The 17,367-nt window shown below is 43.6% G+C and overlaps 1 protein-coding gene across 50 annotated transcripts; it reads left to right on the top strand.

Annotated features, from left to right (window-relative positions):
• The first annotated feature begins 1,135 nt into the window (after positions 1-1,135).
• Positions 1,136-16,228, top strand: ZNF23 (zinc finger protein 23). 50 transcript variants are annotated; one of them, XM_070261989.1, is made up of 9 exons: positions 1,136-1,332; positions 1,764-1,858; positions 2,743-2,891; positions 5,412-5,558; positions 6,120-6,184; positions 6,799-6,848; positions 8,405-8,581; positions 9,417-9,530; positions 13,915-16,228. In XM_070261989.1, the coding sequence occupies exons 7-9, from the start codon at positions 8,497-8,499 to the stop codon at positions 15,711-15,713; spliced, it is 1,998 nt and encodes a 665-aa protein (XP_070118090.1). In that variant the 5' UTR covers positions 1,136-1,332; positions 1,764-1,858; positions 2,743-2,891; positions 5,412-5,558; positions 6,120-6,184; positions 6,799-6,848; positions 8,405-8,496; the 3' UTR covers positions 15,714-16,228. The 50 variants fall into 50 exon arrangements, with proteins under 50 accessions (XP_070118090.1, XP_014593900.2, XP_070118091.1 ...); XM_070261990.1 differs by having other exon boundaries at positions 1,199-1,332; positions 6,120-6,412; XM_070261980.1 differs by having other exon boundaries at positions 1,199-1,332; positions 6,120-6,412; positions 8,455-8,581.
• The last annotated feature ends 1,139 nt before the right edge of the window (positions 16,229-17,367 follow it).

The following is a 17,367-nucleotide window of genomic DNA, read 5'->3' on the forward strand; positions in this document are numbered from 1 at the left end:
ATTGTGGGTGGTCAGGGAAGCCTTGCTTTCTAGGGGAAATGGGATTTGAGCTGAGACTTCAAGTAACAGTCAAGACAGAGGGTGGAAATGGGAAGGGGAGGGCATTCTAGGTTTACAGAAAAGTACGTTCAGCAAGTGAGAGAGTCGGGGAGAGTGGGGAGAACGGGAGTGTTAAGAGGCTGGAAAGGCGAGTGGGAGCCAATCCTCTTCCAGTGAAGCAGCAGCACTGGAGAGGTCAGAGCTGGAAGAAGAAAGGCCTGCACTATCAGGGTTGGGAGGGAACTTAAGGGTGGTCAGTTCATTGGTTTTTAGTGCTGTCCCTCCTCCCCCAGGGCTCATTTTGGAATTTTATGGAGGTATTTTGTCACAGTGTTTGGTAGTATTGGCTGGGAGCCAGGAGTGCCACAAATCCTGCAATGCACAGGATGGTCCCGCCTATTGAAAAAGTTTTCACAGCTTTTCTCATGTCTTCCTGGACATTCACATAGGTAAAAACTGTTTATAAATTACCAGAATCTAGAAACTGTTTTTCAGATAACCACAATGTATTTCTGCACAGTTTTAACATATGCAGATTCTCCAGAAATATAACTACTGTATAATCAAGAGAAGATTGTACTGTGCTTCATTCAGAACTTTACCAAAAAGAGTTCACCATTTTGGATCATACCTTGTGATTTTCGAAACACCAGTATAAGACACAGCATTGTGGCTGTGGCATTTAAGCACATTAGATATGAAAAGGCAAGTATCTGACCACTTCATTAGGTCTCATACAGCAGTCATGACCAAACATTTACATACTGAAATATGTATTTTTAATTATAAATTATTTTCCTTTTATTTCTCCTTTGTTACAGTTAAGGCATAACATTAGTTTTCAAAATGTAGGTTGTCTACATTATCTATGATCTTCTAAGCCATTATCTATGAGTTCCATGACAGGAGAATAAAGTAGTCATTAGGAAATAACTGTCACAAAAAGGGGGACTTGAGTCTGATAGTGTGCGATCCACCACTGGGCCGGCTGGAGACTCCCAAATCTGGTTGCACCTGCAGGTTTACTAAGACACAGATCCCCGGTGCCAACCTCGGGCTGAATCCAGTGCTCGCCTTTGATTCTTACCTTCCCCAGCCCACTCCGAGGAACAACTGGCCTCCGCAACAGACTGCGACAGGCGAGCGAAGAGCGCAAGGCTCTAGGACACCAATCTGGGCCGCAGGGGGCGGGGCTGGAGGACCACCGAGAGAGAGCGACGCTGCTCCTAGAGAGGCTCGGCCGCGGCCTGGTGACGCACTTCCTGCCGCGCCGGGGAGCCGCCTGCTGCGGAGGTGAGTTTGGGGCTGCAGCCGGCGGGGGCGTTGCCCTGGCCCCGAGGCTCTGCGTGCAGTTTTGATGCGCCTCTAACGTAGGTGGTGATAGGTCTCCCGCGCCTAGGGGAGGGAGTGGGGCGGCGGCCCAGAGTCATCTTCCGCCCGCCCTCTACTGCTTTAGGCTTGGGGGCTGAATATGTTCAGTCCCGTGGAAGGCGAAGCCTAGGTTGCTGGCGCAGCCCCGAAGCCCCGAGCAGTTAGCACTTTGTTCGGGGAAGATGCTACTGGCCTTTTGGGAAGTTGTGTCGGAGCAGCCAGAGGCTGGAATATTTGAAGGTGTGAATCGGGCTTAGGTGATATCACGAGTCTTTTGACATGTTGAGGTCGTGTAGGGGCTTCTACTTGTATGCATTTCACGTATGGACTGTATACTCCCTGGCTCTTAACAGAGGATCGTGAAGCAGGGCCCCCCTAGCCACCCGAGAGCAGAAGCAGCCCGGCTTTCGGAGGGCACTATCTCCTGGAGCGGTATCAGTTCCCAAAGGTAACTCGGCCCTACTTCTCTCCGGCTGTGGGATGACCGAAACTTGGTATTGACTTCTACAGTATAGTTACTGATTTCCTCAATCCTAGAATACACGTAAAATAGTTCCAGAATTGCTCATTCGTACCCTCATGAAAAAGCGAGTTTGTTAAAAATATGCTGTAAAATAATAACTAAAACATGAAATATAAAAAAAACCTCTGGAATGTGGCTCATAGTGTATTCAAGGGAAAATTTATGGCCTTATAGGTTTTAATTGCCAAATAGGAAAGAATGAAAAATTAGTAAATCTTGCAACCACAAGAAGCATTTGGGCACAGGTGTTTTTAGCCTCGTAGTAGTTAGTTAAAATACTGTTTTCCAAAGTTACTTAGTTCTTTTCTTGCCCGCCACTTCACTGTGGTTATGTTATTCAGTTGTAGTGTAGTTTGGCTCATTTGCTGTTGTTTGTATTCCTTTTTGGGTTGTCACCCCCATCGCATCCTGGTTGGTTGATTTTATATATGTGTGTATCTGTTTATTTATTTGGATATGTGAAGCATTGTTCTGGTTACAAAGTCAGAGCAAAAAGGCACAGTCAAGAGAAGTGTCACTCGTCCCTCATCCCTTCTACCTCCTGTTTTTCCATCCTGTTTCCATTCCCAGGTTCCTTTCACCCGCTTTTCACTCACACCGGAGGCAACCATTTCTCCTTATTGTCTGGTTTATCCTTCTATTTCTTTTTACACAGATGATGTATTTTCTTATACTTCCTTTTTTTTTCTTACACGAAAGGTAGTACAGTACCTTTTGCACTTTGCTTTTTTCATTTGACGATCTGTTCTGGAAATCACTCAATATCATAGAGATAATTATGTTTTTTTAAATGTCATTCATGTATACAGAGGACGGCATCTAGAATGACAGTTAAGAAGCATAGTAGTAAAATCAGCACCCATGGACACACCATCCCGTTAAGGAGAACATTGCCAGTACTGCTGCATCTATCTTTGTGCTCCTCCCCAACCCAGCTCCCAGCTTCCCACCCCTAGAGGTAACAACTGTCTTGAATTTTGTGTTAATCATGGTCTTGCCTATTTTTGAAAATAATGTTACCATTTATACATGTGTCTGTAAACAGTGTGTTTAATTTTGTTTGTTTTCAAGCTTTATGAAAATAGCATCATGGTGTCTTTAGTCATGTAGGACTTGCGTAACTCAACATTATGTTCCTAAATTCATCCATGTTGTTGTGTGGGGCTGTGATTCTTCATTTTTTACTGCTGAGTGATGTTCCATTGTAAACAATACGACAACTTATTTATGTATTCTCAGTGGACATGTGGGTTGTTTCCAGTTTTTTGCTAAGATACTGCTGGTAATGAATAATTTTGTACATAATCCTACATATGAGGGTTTGTTTCTCTAGGGTATAAGGTTTAAAATTTAGGCATGAGTGTTGAATGTTATCAAATGCCTTTGGCATCTATTGAGATGGAGAGTATGTTTATCTTTCTTTGATTTATTAATGTGGAAAAGTATGCTAATCTGTATCCTAATACTGAGCTTTACTTGCATTCATGGGATGATCCCTCTTAGTCATGGTATGTTGCTTTAATGAACTACTGGATTCTATTCCTTAATATTTAGGATTTTTGTATTCATATTCATAATGAGACTGGTCTCTGGTTCTTGTGTCAGTATTGTTCTGGCATCGTAAAAAGGACTGGGAAACGTATTTTGCTGTTCTCTGCTACAGTTTAAATAGTGTTGGAATTGTTCATTTCTTGACGATTTGAAAAGATTTTCCCATGATACATATGGGCTTAGTGTTTTATGAGAGTTCACTCTTTACTGGCTATCTCAGTTTAATTAGGTAAGTAATCACGGATTACAGAGGAAAATCTATATAATGAAATTGGTAGAGTTGACTTATTAGATTCAAGTAGAATTATATGTTCTTTCATCATAGAATATGTTTTCTTTTTAAGCATCTATAGAGTATTTTTTAAACGGACACTTCAGCCACCAAAAAACCTCAAAAATCTGTAAAGCAGAAGTAAATAGATCAGAATATTTAAATACCATGCAATAAAGCTATAAATTATGAACAGAGAAGAAATTAACAACAACAGACTAGCCTAAACAATCCTTTGGTTAGGGACAAAACACAGTTGCTGACTAGCAATAAAATAGTAATGAAAACAAATATAAAAAACCTCTGGAATGTGGCTAATAGTGTATTCAGAGGAAAATTTGTGGTCTTATGGGTTTTAATTGTCAAATAGGAAAAAATAAAAACGAGTAAATCATGCAACTTCAAGAAGGTAGGAAAAAAGCCTTTTATAGTCTAACTTTCCCCGAAAGCAGAGCATAGGACGAAGATTTGTGTGTAGGTGACTTATTTGGGAATGCAGTCCCAGGCAGAGTGAAAGACAAGGAAAGTGGAGCAGAGAAGGGGGGAGAGCCAAAACAAAGGATGCATTGTCAGGCTGGCCCTTCTGCAGCTGACTGGTACTCTATCTTGCAGCATCTTTGAGGAGCCTTGGAATCTCATGGACTAAAGGGGAAAACATTTATCCATTGACCTCTGTCCACTGTTTGTCAAAGGTGGCATCACAAGGCATTAATTCTCCTGTACTTCGGGGTCCCATAAGTGTCCCACACAGGACACCAGAGAAGCCCCAGGGCAGGAGCCAGACATGTGTGATATAGATCCTTGCAGAGGCGTTGGTAGGATGCACCTGCACAAAGCTGATCAAAGCTTCTGGAACTGGATAAGAGTGAGACAAGAACATTGGCTGGTACATAAGCTGTCTCTTACAGAGCTAAAGAAACAAACTAAGAAAGCAGAACTTAATGAATTTAAAAAAATAGAAAAAAAGAGTGGTGTTCTAAATAAATAAAAAAGCTAGAGCTTTGGAAATAAAAGAAAACATTCAAATAGATAAACCAGTGCTCAGCCTAACTTTATTAGTCTGTTTGGGCTGCCATAACAAATACCTTAGACTCTGTAGCCTAAAGAACAGAAACTTATTTTTCACAGTTGTGGAGGCTGGAAGTCCAAGATCAAGGTGCCGGCCAATTTGGTTCTTGGTGAGGGCCCTCTCCTTGGGTTGCAGTTGGCTGCCTTCTTGCTGTGTCCTCACATGACAGAGACAGAACACTCTGGAGTCTCTTCCTGTTCTTATAAGCGCACAAGTCCTATTGGATTAGGGCTGCACCCTTAGGACCTATTTAACCTTGTTACCTCCTCACGGCTCCTGTCTCCAAATATAGTCACATTGGCGGTTAGGGCTTCAACATCGGAATTTTGGGGGGACACATTCAATTCACAACACTAACCAAGGGGAAAAGGTCTAGAAAGCACGTATACTCAAAAGAATTGGGAAAAGCAAAGTAGCTCCAAATAGGGAGGAACCAAAAATCATGAACCAGTGTTTTCCACAACTCTGCACTAAAGTTGAAATCCTGGAAGATGTAGATGAAATTTTAGGAAAGCATGCATAATTTCAAACTGACTTTAGGAGAATAAAAATCAGAAAATAACCAGTCCATGTGTTTTTGAATATAGTGAACAAGGGGTGCTGGGTCACGGAACCCTAGGTGCTACAGTGATCCCCTCTCTCAGGGAGCTGATGCCTTGGCTTCTTCGCTGTCAGAAGCCTGGAAAGTATCAGGAGGCAGTCTGGTACCTCACTTCCGGCCCAGCTTCCTCAAGGTAAGTCTGCACTGTGCAGGAGGCTGACCTCCCAAGGGCTCTACAGAGGGATTAGGACTCTTGAGGGCGCTCAGCTGAGTGAGGGAACAGGGCAGGATGCTGCCTCCCTTGGCCTGACTCAGAGGCCTCTGTGCTAGAGTGACAGCCCCGCCAGCCTGGCTTCTCCTGCAGTGAAATAGAGGATGATACTCATTTAGAGCAAGAGGAGTAAGTCAAAGATCTTACTAATGTTTTATCTCCTGAGCTGAATCATTGATACAGGAGTCTTTGTTTTATTATTCTTTAGGCTCTGCATACATTTTATGTACACTGTTTTGTGTGTATGATATGTATCAGAATTGTAAAATGCTAGGGTCCCTAGCAGTGGGTGTCAGTGTCATGTCTGGGAGGAGTCCTTGGCACCGAGCCACTGAACAGATCACTCCCTTCTTCCTGTGGCAGCTCCTGCTGGCACTCCCATCTGGACCCAGGCTGCCTGGGTCTCAGATCTTCTGTGAGGGGCTGTGTTGTTCCTGGTGGGGGTGGCTTGCCTCACACTTGGCTCTCTCTGTTTTCCCTCAGCTCCAGTCCTTCTCTGAGAGGGAGACCAGGTCATGGCAGCCATACTCCTGACAGCCTGGCCCCAGGTGAGCTGTGGGTCCTTCAGCTCTTCCTCTGTGCAGTTTCAAATTGAAAAAAACTGAGAAGGGAAGCTGGTGAGCCTTGCCGTGAAAGCTGGAGAGGGCTTCCACGCTTCTGCCTGCCAGACTGGAACTTGTGGGAAGAGCGGTGATGTGAAGGGATGGAAGCAGCAGGAGAACGTCCCTGAAGGCCGGAGTGTAGTCTTCTGCACTTGAGTTTTTTTTGCTTCTCTGGTACGGGAGCTCCCCCAGCAAAGGGCTCTGGTGAATAGGAGACGTGGAAGATGCCCATGTAGGATGCTCTGTGTGTGAATGTGAATGAAGGAGGATAGCAGAGGATTAGGATTCCCAGGGGCCAGGGTGTAGGTGAAGAGGACTAGCAGGGCCGAATCAACATAAAGGGTGGCTATGTCTGTAATTCAAGGAAGGGGAAGATGAGGGGAGTGTGGTCAAGGGAGGGAAAAAGACAGGAAGTCCTCTGGGACAGGATGTCTCCTTGTGACCTGCAGAGACTTTCGGGGCTTGGAGTACACTGGCTAAACATTTAGGTCTCTGATAAGCTCTGGACCATCTTCCCAAGAGAAATAAACGTGCAAACCATATTTTCCCTGCAATTTCAGGGACTTCATGGACCCCCTGAAGCTCATCCATGGACCTCCATGGACTCCAGGTTGGGAATAATCAGTCACAGTAACTCCAGTAACATTTTTTGGGGCTTACTATGCTGCAGACACCATGCTAAGCACTTTGCATGGATCACTCAGTCCTGACAACCATGCTCCTGACAACAGGTGCTGTGTTGTGCTCATTCCGCCACAAAAGACATGAAGGCAAGGGGGCCAAGGGTGACTTGTCCAAGGTTACACAGCCATTGTGTGATTGTTAACTGCTCAGCCTTGTGGCACCTGTGGAACCAGTGAAGTTAACATGGTCAGATTTGTGACAGCTGTGTAGGGAGTAATTTTCAGGAGTAATTCAAAAGCAAGGTGACCACTTCAGAAAGAATTCCACTGGTCCAAGTGATGTGGGCTTCATCAAGGAAAGTAGTTGTTAAAGAGGGGGGATCCACTTACGGAATGCCTAACAAAGAAATCTTTGGGACGTGCAGTCAAAGTGAGGAGGTGGGGTAAGGGAGAGGGCGGAGTCAAGAACAAATCCCCAGGGCTCTGGCTGAGGTTTCCTGCGCAGGTGGCAGTGGATGTCACCAGCTGAGGTTTGAATTCAGGAGGAGGTGCCAACTTAGCAGGGTAAAGGGTGGTGGCAGTGGGCAGTGAAGGCTTTTAGTTTTGTGCAGAGAAGTTACTGGACCTGTCCAAGGTCACTCAGGGAGTGACTCACAGAAATGCCCAGATGTTGGACTAGAATTGTTGATGGGTGGAGGTCAGTTGAATCAAGCGAGACAGATCCTGGCAGAGAGGAGTTGAGGGCAAATCCGTGCCAGTGCATCCCTGAGGTTGCTACAGAAGGCTGAGGAGAGCAGCGGGAGAGCTACCAGAGGCTGCAGCTGCCTAGGAGGGAGGAGTTGGGCCTGGGAGCAGTGCTTGGTATCAGCCCTGATGGCAGGGCCTGTGCTGACCACACAGTGTGGTGATGCAAAGAGGAGCAGCCAGCAGGAAGGCTGACTGCCCTTCTTGTCCAAACCTTCTTGGAGAAACACTGAACTCTTGGGTCAAGTTGAAAAGGATGAGGCTTGAATGAGAGAGGGTGACAGACAATGTTGAGTTTTCAGCGAGACCCATCTGGAAGCAGGATGGGCTGCTCCCGCCCATCCCTAGCCAGTCGGGGCAACACTGAGCTCATAGGGGGGTCAGTGATGGGAATCAGGCAGCAGATGGGGGCTGGATAACGTGGAAACTATGGCAGTTCTTTGTGGATGGCTTAGGTTTGCTGGTGGGGACGAGGCGTGAGGAGCAGGGTGGAGAAGCCAAGACATCAAGGCGATGAAGTGGGAATCTGGTGGATCTGTTCTGACCTCCATCCGCCAGTGAAGGAGTGGCCTACTGAAACAATGGAGTTCCTTTAGCAGAACTTGGTTATGGGATTTTTTTTCTTTATCCCAACTTATGGTATCTTTTATAAGTGTAGAATATGACGCAAGGTTGGTCAAATATTTCATGGTATACTTTCCAGGTGCTTTTTTCTCAAGTCTTTCCCCTTGTTATTAATTTTATGCTCTTCACAAGCTCCCTCCCCAAGCCCTTATACTGCCCTCTGCCCCTCACTTAGGGCCTGAGCCATGGAATTGGCCCTAGGGCAGCAGGAACCTGTTGTTTCAGAAGTTGGTGACCTTCGAGGATGTGGCTGTGTACTTCACCCAGATGGAATGGGACAGCCTGTCCCCTGCACAGAGGGCCCTGTACAGGGATGTGATGCTGGAGAATTATGGAAATATGGCCTCCCTGGGTAAGGCCTCTCTCCCCCCGGGACCGAGACTCTGCCAGTTGGGATTTCCTGCCCCTGCCGGGTTGCAGGTGGGGTCTCTGGGATCTTTTACTGAGTGGGAACCCCAGTGACTGAGATTTCTAATCCTGTAGACTGAGGGGTTGGTGAGAAGGGTGAACCTCAAACACTTTTTGGACCATTATAGGACTTTGTTGGGACTGGTGTGCACTCTTTTTTTTTGGAGGAAGATTAGCCCTGAGCTAACTACTGCCAATCCTCTTTTTGCTGAGGAAGCCTGGCCCTGAGCTAACATCCATGCCCATCTTCCTCTACTTTATATGTGGGACACCTACCACAGCATGGCGTTTGCCAAGCGGTGCCTTGTCTGCACCCGGGATTGGAACCAGTGAACCCCGGGCTGCCGAGAAGTGGAACGTGTGAACTTAACCGCTGCACCACTGGGCCGGACCCTGGTGTGCACTCTTGATCCGCCCTATAGAAGCTGTGTTTTGGAGACAGTGTGGGAAGAAGTAACTTCCTGTTCCACAGTATTATCTTCAGGTTCTCCCACATCTTACCAGTGTCTCTTGAGGTCTCCTAGGCCCACAGTCTGAGCCCTTCCCAACTCCTCCCATACCTTTTCAACCCCACCCCCAGTCATACACACATATACGCCTTCTAACCCCCCTCTTTCAGAAGCCCTCACCCGCCCCCCCCCCCCCCTGCCCTTTGCCCATAGTCCTCAGGCATGGAAGCCCCTGGGGCTCCCCATTGCTGAGACAATCTGAGAAGAGGTTTAGGAACTCATCTGTGGAGATTATTCACCTGTCTCTCCTTTTTCCTTTCCCCGAAACAGGATTTCCACTTCTCAAACCTGCTGTGATCTCACAACTGGAAGGAGGAGGTGAGCTGGGGGGCCCATCTCCACTGGCTGCTGGGACAGAAGCAGGCCCCCAGGCCCTCTGGACTGGTAAGGGAGGCCTGTGTTGCCTGTTATGCTGGGAAGCTTAACTCTTTAGGGAGAAAGTCAACTTTAGCAACATGTAAGCATGACTCGTTTGTTGGTCAGCTGTACAGAGTAAAATTTAAATAAATTTTGGGGCTGGCCCCATGGCCGAGTGGTTAAGTTCGCGCGCTCCGCTGCAGGCGGCCCAGTGTTTCGTTAGTTTGAATCCTGGGCGCGGACATGGCACTGCTCATCAGACCACGCTGAGGCGGTGTCCCACATGCCACAACTAGAAGAACCCACAACGAGGAATACACAACTATGTACCGGGGGGCTCTGGGGAGAAAAAGGAAAAAATAAAATCTTTAAAAAAAAAAAAAAAAATTTAAATAAATTTTAATGATTTATAGAGATATGTACAACTGAGACCTTTCTATTTTCACAGTTTGCTGTTTCTTTGTAATTCCAAGAACAGCTATTTTTTCCATGCCTCATTCTAATTCTTTTCAGTCCTAATTTTGGAACCCCACCTTTGTCAGACAAAATGAATGGATTTAGTAATTTTTTGGGTCCTTGCTATTTTCTAAGCATTGTCCACCTAATCTGGAGAATGGGAAATTAACAGTCTTTTTATGCACAGAGGCAGGATAGCCTGGTGGTTAAGGTTACAGTCTTTGGAGTAGACTTTCTTCAGGTCCAGTCCCAGCTGTTTTCCTAGTTGTGACTTTGAGCATGTCAGTTATTTGAATTCTCTAAGATCACTGTTCTTATCTCTGAAAATGGAATAATAATAAAATGAGGTAATTGTGCTAGTCTTATAGGTTGAGGATTAAACGAGATAATGTATAAAGTGCCTAACTTATAATATGTGCTCAATGAAATATTAGTTTTTATTATTTTTCGTTGGTGGAGACAGCTGTACATAGTAAACTGCAGGAAATAAGGCAGAAGGGAGAAAATGCTCTCAATTCAGTGCTTCTCAAGTGACGTGCAAATGAATCACCTGGGTGTCTTGCAAACATATGTCTTGTCATTCAGTAAGTCTGCAGTGGGGCCAGGATTCTGCATTTCTATTAATTCCTAGGTTATGCCAATGTTTCTGGTTCCCAGACCATACTTGAAGTAGCAAGGTTCTCACTTGCTGCAGCAGAGTACTTACCAGATGATTTCCTGTTTCCCATGAGGCCCTGCTTTACTCTCTGCATTTGGGGTCCATAAGATTCTCTTGTATCCTTTGAATGAATCCTTTTTCTTTAAAAGATAGTTTCAGTGGATTTTTGTTCCTTGTGATCCATTCAACCAGATGATCCCTGACCCGGAAGATGTGTTTTAAATGGGGAGTTTAAAGTGCTTGACATATAGAGGGGAAGAAAGTGATATTGTAGAGTTCCTTAATCAAAGCGGTCTGGATTTCATTCTGTAGGCAGCAGACAGTCCTGAAGTCTTTGAAGTTCTTGTACAACCTGTCATGATTTTAGCTGAGGATATAGAAAGATTGATCTAGTCAGTGTAATCTGGTAGGTTAACTGGGGTGAGAAATCAGATGGGTTTTAGGCAGGCGGAGGGGAAGGTGTAGGGCACAAAGCCCGTGTCAGCAGGGTTGACTTTTTTTAAACAACTTTCTCAGAAGCCCTACCAGGTGACTTCTGTTTATATCTCATTTGCTGGAACTGTGTCAAATGGCCACCTCTACTTCAAGAGAGGGTGCAAAATATAGTTTTTAGCTGTAGTTTTTATTGCTAACTCATAAAAAATGGAGGATGTGCTAGTAAGGAAGAAAGGGAGAATGGATATTGGTTAAGCAGCCAGTAGTATCTGCCACACCATGGGGTTTGGTAAATAGAAGGTCACTAGTGTGGAAAAATTGGTAAAGAATATACATGGTTGATCCACTTAAGAAGTACAAATTTTAGTCATTGTGAAAAATATTCACCCTCAGCAGAAGCCCATGAAATATAAATGAAAACAATGAGAGATATTTCACCTCTTATATTGAGAACAATTAAATTATAGTAAGTGATAGTGAGAGTACAGCAAAACAGGAAAGACTTCTGGAGGTGAATGTGAATTAGTAGTCTTTCTAGAAAGTATTTTAGCAATACCTATAAAGAGCCTTTTAAAAGTTTGTACTTGAGGGGCTGGCCTGGTGGTGTAGTGGTTAAGTTTGTGCACTCTGCGTCAATGGCCCAGGGTTCACAGGTTCATATCCTGGGTGCAGACCTACATGCTGCTCATCAAGCCATGCTGTGGTGGTGTCCCACATACAAGATAGAGAAAGACTGGCACAGATGTTAGCTCAGTGACAATCTTCCTCAAGCAAAAAGAGGAAGATTGGCAACAAGTGTTACCTCAGGGCCAGTATTCCTCACTGAAAAAAAAAACAGTCTGTACTTGATAACCTGGATATTTCCTTCTAAGACTGTATCCTAATAAAGTAATGGGAGATATAGACAAAGATGCATATGCACAAAACTGCATCATAATATTATATAATAAAATATTGGAAATAACCTGGATTTTCAGTATAGAGAGAATGGTTAAATTAAGTTACCTCTGCAGAATGGAATACTGTTTAGCAATTTAAAAATATATTTTTACAGAATAACTAAAGGCATTGGAAAATTGTTATTAATGTTAAGGAAGAAAAAATTTTCAATTTGGAAAGAATATATGCTTTTAGAAAACTGATTGGAAAGAAAATGATTGGGGAAGGAGATCCTGCAGAAGATAGCAGTAGTTATTGTTAGGTGGTTGTATTTCAGGTAATTTCAATTTTTTTCTTTGTAACTTTCTGATACTACAAATGAATATTATTTTCATAATTTGGAAAAGACCAATAGTATTTTGAAAATTCTTGCTAGAGAAATCCAAATCATTGGGTCTTTTGAGGGTGATTATAATGAAATACTGGAATAGGCGGCATATTACATGTGTTTGAGGAGAGATGAGAGATGAAAAAATAGAGACAGCATTTTAGGGCCAATTTTGAGAAATTTGGGAACAAATGCAGAGATGAGTAGCTCTGTTGGGACTGTAAGGATTATAGAAAGACTAATGGGATTATAGAAAGAATTTTAGGGAATGACCAGTTTTAGGGTTGGGGGTACAGTAGACAGAAAGGAAGGAGGAAGCATCTGTGTTCTGGAGAGGGAGGGAAGGGGTGGGATCAAAGGGATCATGTGGGCCTGAGCAGAGCCTTTCTGAAGCAGAGAAAACAAGCTGAAGGAGGCATTTTGGAAAACCTAGAGTTTAAGTTCTAAAGAAAGAAGCAAAATTCTTCCCCTTTTGATTCCTGGTGCTGCTAACACTTGCCATTCCCATTGTTGCCACGTGTTGTTGGATCCTGTGCCTTTTCCTCCTTAAGCAATTTCCATTTTTATTAACAAGGGACTCAGCAACATAGGGATAATTGAGAAGAAACTGCAGAGTATGGTAAAGTAAAGTAGTCCCCCTTATCTGCAGTTTCACTTCCATGGTTTCCATTACCTGCAGTTAACTGCAGTCTGAAAGTGTTAAATAGAAAATCTCAGAAATAAACAGTTGATAAGTTTTAAATTGCATGCCATTCTGAGTAGCATGATGAAATCTCTTGCTGTTCCACTCTGTCCTACCCAGGCCATGAAGCACCCCTTTGTCCAGTGTATCCATCCTGTTACACTGCCCACCCCTTAGTCACTCAGTAGCCCTCTCAGTTATCAGATCCACTGTTTGGTGTCAGGTTCGGTATAGGGTTTGGTACTATCCGAGGTTTCAGGCATCCACTGGGGGTCTTGGAACATATCCCCTGTGCATAAGGGGGGACTACTGCATGGTGTGATGGAAGGAATGCTCATCTAGTGGATAAGGCCTAGAATTTTGTTCCACTGTTGTCACCTTTACCCTTCGTGTTATTGGTTATTGGTTTAGAGACTGGCAATTTTTAAAAAAATCACTATAGTACTTTAAAATTTATAATATTGACACATAGATGATATTGGCAAATAGTACAGGAAGTATATAAAGTAGGGGGGAAAAAGTCTACCAAACTTCTTGTGCCAGTTTGCTCAGTTTCTTATGTATTCTTCCACAAGTTTTCTAGGCATATACAAGTTTATGTGTTTATGTTGGCCCTTTTTATTTTCCTTTACACAAATGGAATGTACTCTACATGCTGTTCATCAACTTGTTTTTTCACTTAACAGTGTACCTTGGACATCTTTTCATGTAGGCATATATGGATTTATTTCATTTTTTTTACCAGCTACATATTATCCCACCTATGGATAAATCTTAGATTTTTTTAATCTAATCTGGTGATTTTTAAAGAACCCCTTGTTTACTATGGTTCCTTTATTCTTTCTAACACAATTCTTTTCTTTTTTCTAACACGGTTCTTACGTGATATTTTGTGTTTTCTGGTTTTTTATAGTAGATATTGATATTCAGACTGACAATAATTTGACAAAGGAAATGGATGAAGAAAAAGTTAATACATCATTTGAACTTCAGAGGGACTTTTCCCAGGAAACAGCCTTTTCAGAAGCCTTTGTTCTAGAGAAACAAGAGGAAGCTCACTCAGTAGGAAGTATGAAGAAAGAAAACAGTATCATTGATGGAACAGTGAAAGACGACACAAGCCCCATGGAGGAGTGTTTCTTTAATCAAAGTCCAAACTTGAATCAGTGTTACACTGTCTCCACTGGAGAGCAATCCCCTGAGTGTACTGGACTGGAGAAAGCCTTCAGCTTTGACACAAAACTTATTCAGCATGAAATAATTAACACTGGGAAAAGACCTTTCAAATGTGAAGAATTAGTGGAAACCTTTAGGTGTAACTCTCAACTTACTCAGCATCAAGATAGTTACACTGGGGAGAAGCCCCATCAGTGTAAGGAGTGTGGCAAAGCCTTTAGCGTTCATGCAAAATTAATTTGGCATCAAAGACTTCATAGCAGGGAGAAACCCTTCAAGTGTGTTGAGTGTGGGAAAAGTTTTAGTTACAGTTCCCATTATATCACACATCAGACAATCCACAGTGGAGAGAAGCCCTATCAGTGTAAGGTGTGTGGGAAGGCCTTCAGCGTTAATGGGAGTCTAAGTCGGCATCAGAGAATCCACACAGGAGAGAAGCCCTATCAGTGCAAGGAGTGTGGAAGTGGCTTCAGCTGCAGTTCTGCATATATCACACACCAGAGAGTCCACACGGGAGAGAAACCTTACCAGTGTAATGACTGTGGGAAAGCTTTCAATGTTAATGCAAAATTAATTCAACATCAGAGAATCCACACTGGAGAGAAACCTTATGAATGTAATGAGTGTGGGAAAGGCTTCAGGTGCAGCTCCCAGCTTAGACAGCATCAGAGCGTCCACACTGGAGAGAAGCCCTATCAGTGTAAGGAGTGTGGAAAAGCCTTTAGTAATAATGCAAAACTCATTCAGCATCAAAGAATTCACACAGGTGAGAAACCCTATGAGTGTACTGAATGTGGAAAAGCCTTTAGCGTCAAAGGGAAGTTAATCCAGCACCAGAGAATCCACACGGGTGAGAAACCCTATGAGTGTAAAGAATGTGGGAAAGCCTTCAGGTGTAACTCTCAGCTCCGGCAGCATCTGAGAATCCACACTGGGGAGAAGCCCTACGAGTGTAAGGAGTGTGGGAAGGCCTTCAATGTTAATGCAAAACTAATGCAGCATCAGAGGATGCATACTGGGGAGAAACCCTTTGAATGTAATGAGTGTGGGAAATGCTTTACTTCTAAAAGAAACCTACTTGATCATCACCGAATCCATACTGGAGAAAAGCCTTATCAATGTAAGGAATGTGGGAAAGCCTTCAGTATCAATGCCAAACTAACTAGGCATCAGAGAATACACACTGGGGAGAAACCTTTCAAATGTGTGGAATGTGAGAAAGCATTTAGCTGTAGTTCTGACTATATTGTACATCAGAGAATCCATACTGGAGAGAAACCCTTTCAGTGTAAGGAATGTGGAAAAGCCTTCCACGTTAATGCCCATTTAATTCGGCATCAGAGAAGCCACACTGGGGAGAAACCCTTCAGATGCATGGAGTGTGGCAAAGGCTTCAGCTATAGCTCTGACTGTATTATACATCAGACTGTCCATACTTGGAGGAAACCGTATGTGTGTAATATGTGTGGGAAAGCCTTCAGGTTTAGCTTCCAACTTAGTCAGCATCAGAGTGTCCATAGTGAAGGAAAATCCTAATGAGAAGGATATAGAAAATTCTGATGTTTAATGCTGAAATGGATGAAGTATCATCAAATTTGCCCTGGTGGAAAACCCTGAGAGGGGAAATAAATATGACAGAGTCTTCAAATGGAAACAGATCTTTTCCATTTTATTCAGTTTTAAATCAGGATTGATGACCAGTTAAAAAGTGACATCCAAAAATAAATAGTTTGTTTTATACCAACAACCAAAGAAAATATAATGAAAGAAAACATCCCATTCCAAACAGCATCAAGAAAAGTAGATTTTCTAGGAATAGACTCAATTATTATGAAGGGCCTATATGGAGAAACTATAAATCTCCACTGACGGCCTCAAAAGGAAATTTAAATAAATGGGGAGACAGAGGGAAACCTTGTTCTTGAATAGGGAAACTCATAAAGATACTCACTCTACCTAAATTAATTTATTTCCCCTTCATTTTTGACAACAAGCATGCATCGCTTTTGTAAAGAGGAAAAACAATAAAGATTTCCTTTAAAAAGGAAAAAGATGAGTAAATCTTTTTATTTTCATGGAATGGAGAAAACCTTTTTAAGCACCAGATGAAAGCTAGAAACCAGCCATAAAGGAAAATATTGATGAATTGACTTTTCAAAATTAAATATTTATGTTTTTATTTTAAATAATCCCAAATAAGGTTAAAAGATAAAGCACAAAAAATGGAAATACCTTTGTAAAATTTGTGTTACAAAAGTGTAATATCTAATATACCAGAGATCTTAAAATTAAGAGAAAGGTAAGTAATCTGATAAAACCCAGCAAGTGATACTAGAAGGCAGCTTTTCAAAAGATATTAAAATGACTGATAAAGCAAGAGATATCCAGTCTTGGTAGTACTCTAAGGAGTGGAAATTAAAACATGCACACAATCACCCACAGGAAGCCCCTACACCTCTCCCACAGATACAAACAAGACACATACACCCTCCAAAAACACAGACACACAATGTACCCCACAGACCCCCACATACACAGAGAGATACACCCTCACAGGCCACCTCTCACCCCCTAGACATACCTGCTCCTGTGCTCTCTGTGGCTCAAATGACCAGTGTTGGCCAAGAGTGCTGTCTTGAATACCTGCAAGGAACCATTCCTGCCAGAAAGCTTATGCCTTGCAATAGGACCTCAGTGGAGTGTCCCTGGGACGTCATTGTGTAAGTCTCCCCTCCCCCAGGAGCCTGGGGGCTGAGCATGGGTGGGGGCAGACCCTAGGGCCCTCAGAACACAGAGGAAAGAGCAGGGCCCTTCTTCCTGCTCCCATCTGGCCCTGCTCCTTTGGGCAGTTCCAGACCACACACAGACCCAGAAGTGCCCCAGGTTATGGGGTCCAAGTCTTTCATTATAGAAAAATTGAGGGCCAGAGATGGATGGCACTGCTCCCTGGTCACAAGCAAACCAGTGGCCGATGTCCCTTAGGCCAGAGGAGGGGCCAGAAGGCCATGGCTCACCCCAATTCTCCTGTTTCATGAACAGCCTCTAGATGGTCTCTGGATGTGGCAGTCGGGAGGTGGGGACAGGAAGTCCTGCAGTTCCTGGCTCCCAGTAGGGTCAGGCAGTTTCTCTCCAGGGTCCAGCAGATTCTCTGCTGTGCCAGGACTGAGGCAGGGACCCTAAGAGGGTTGAG

Source organism: Equus caballus, chromosome 3, assembly GCF_041296265.1.
Source record: "Equus caballus isolate H_3958 breed thoroughbred chromosome 3, TB-T2T, whole genome shotgun sequence".
Lineage (NCBI taxonomy): Eukaryota > Metazoa > Chordata > Mammalia > Perissodactyla > Equidae > Equus > Equus caballus.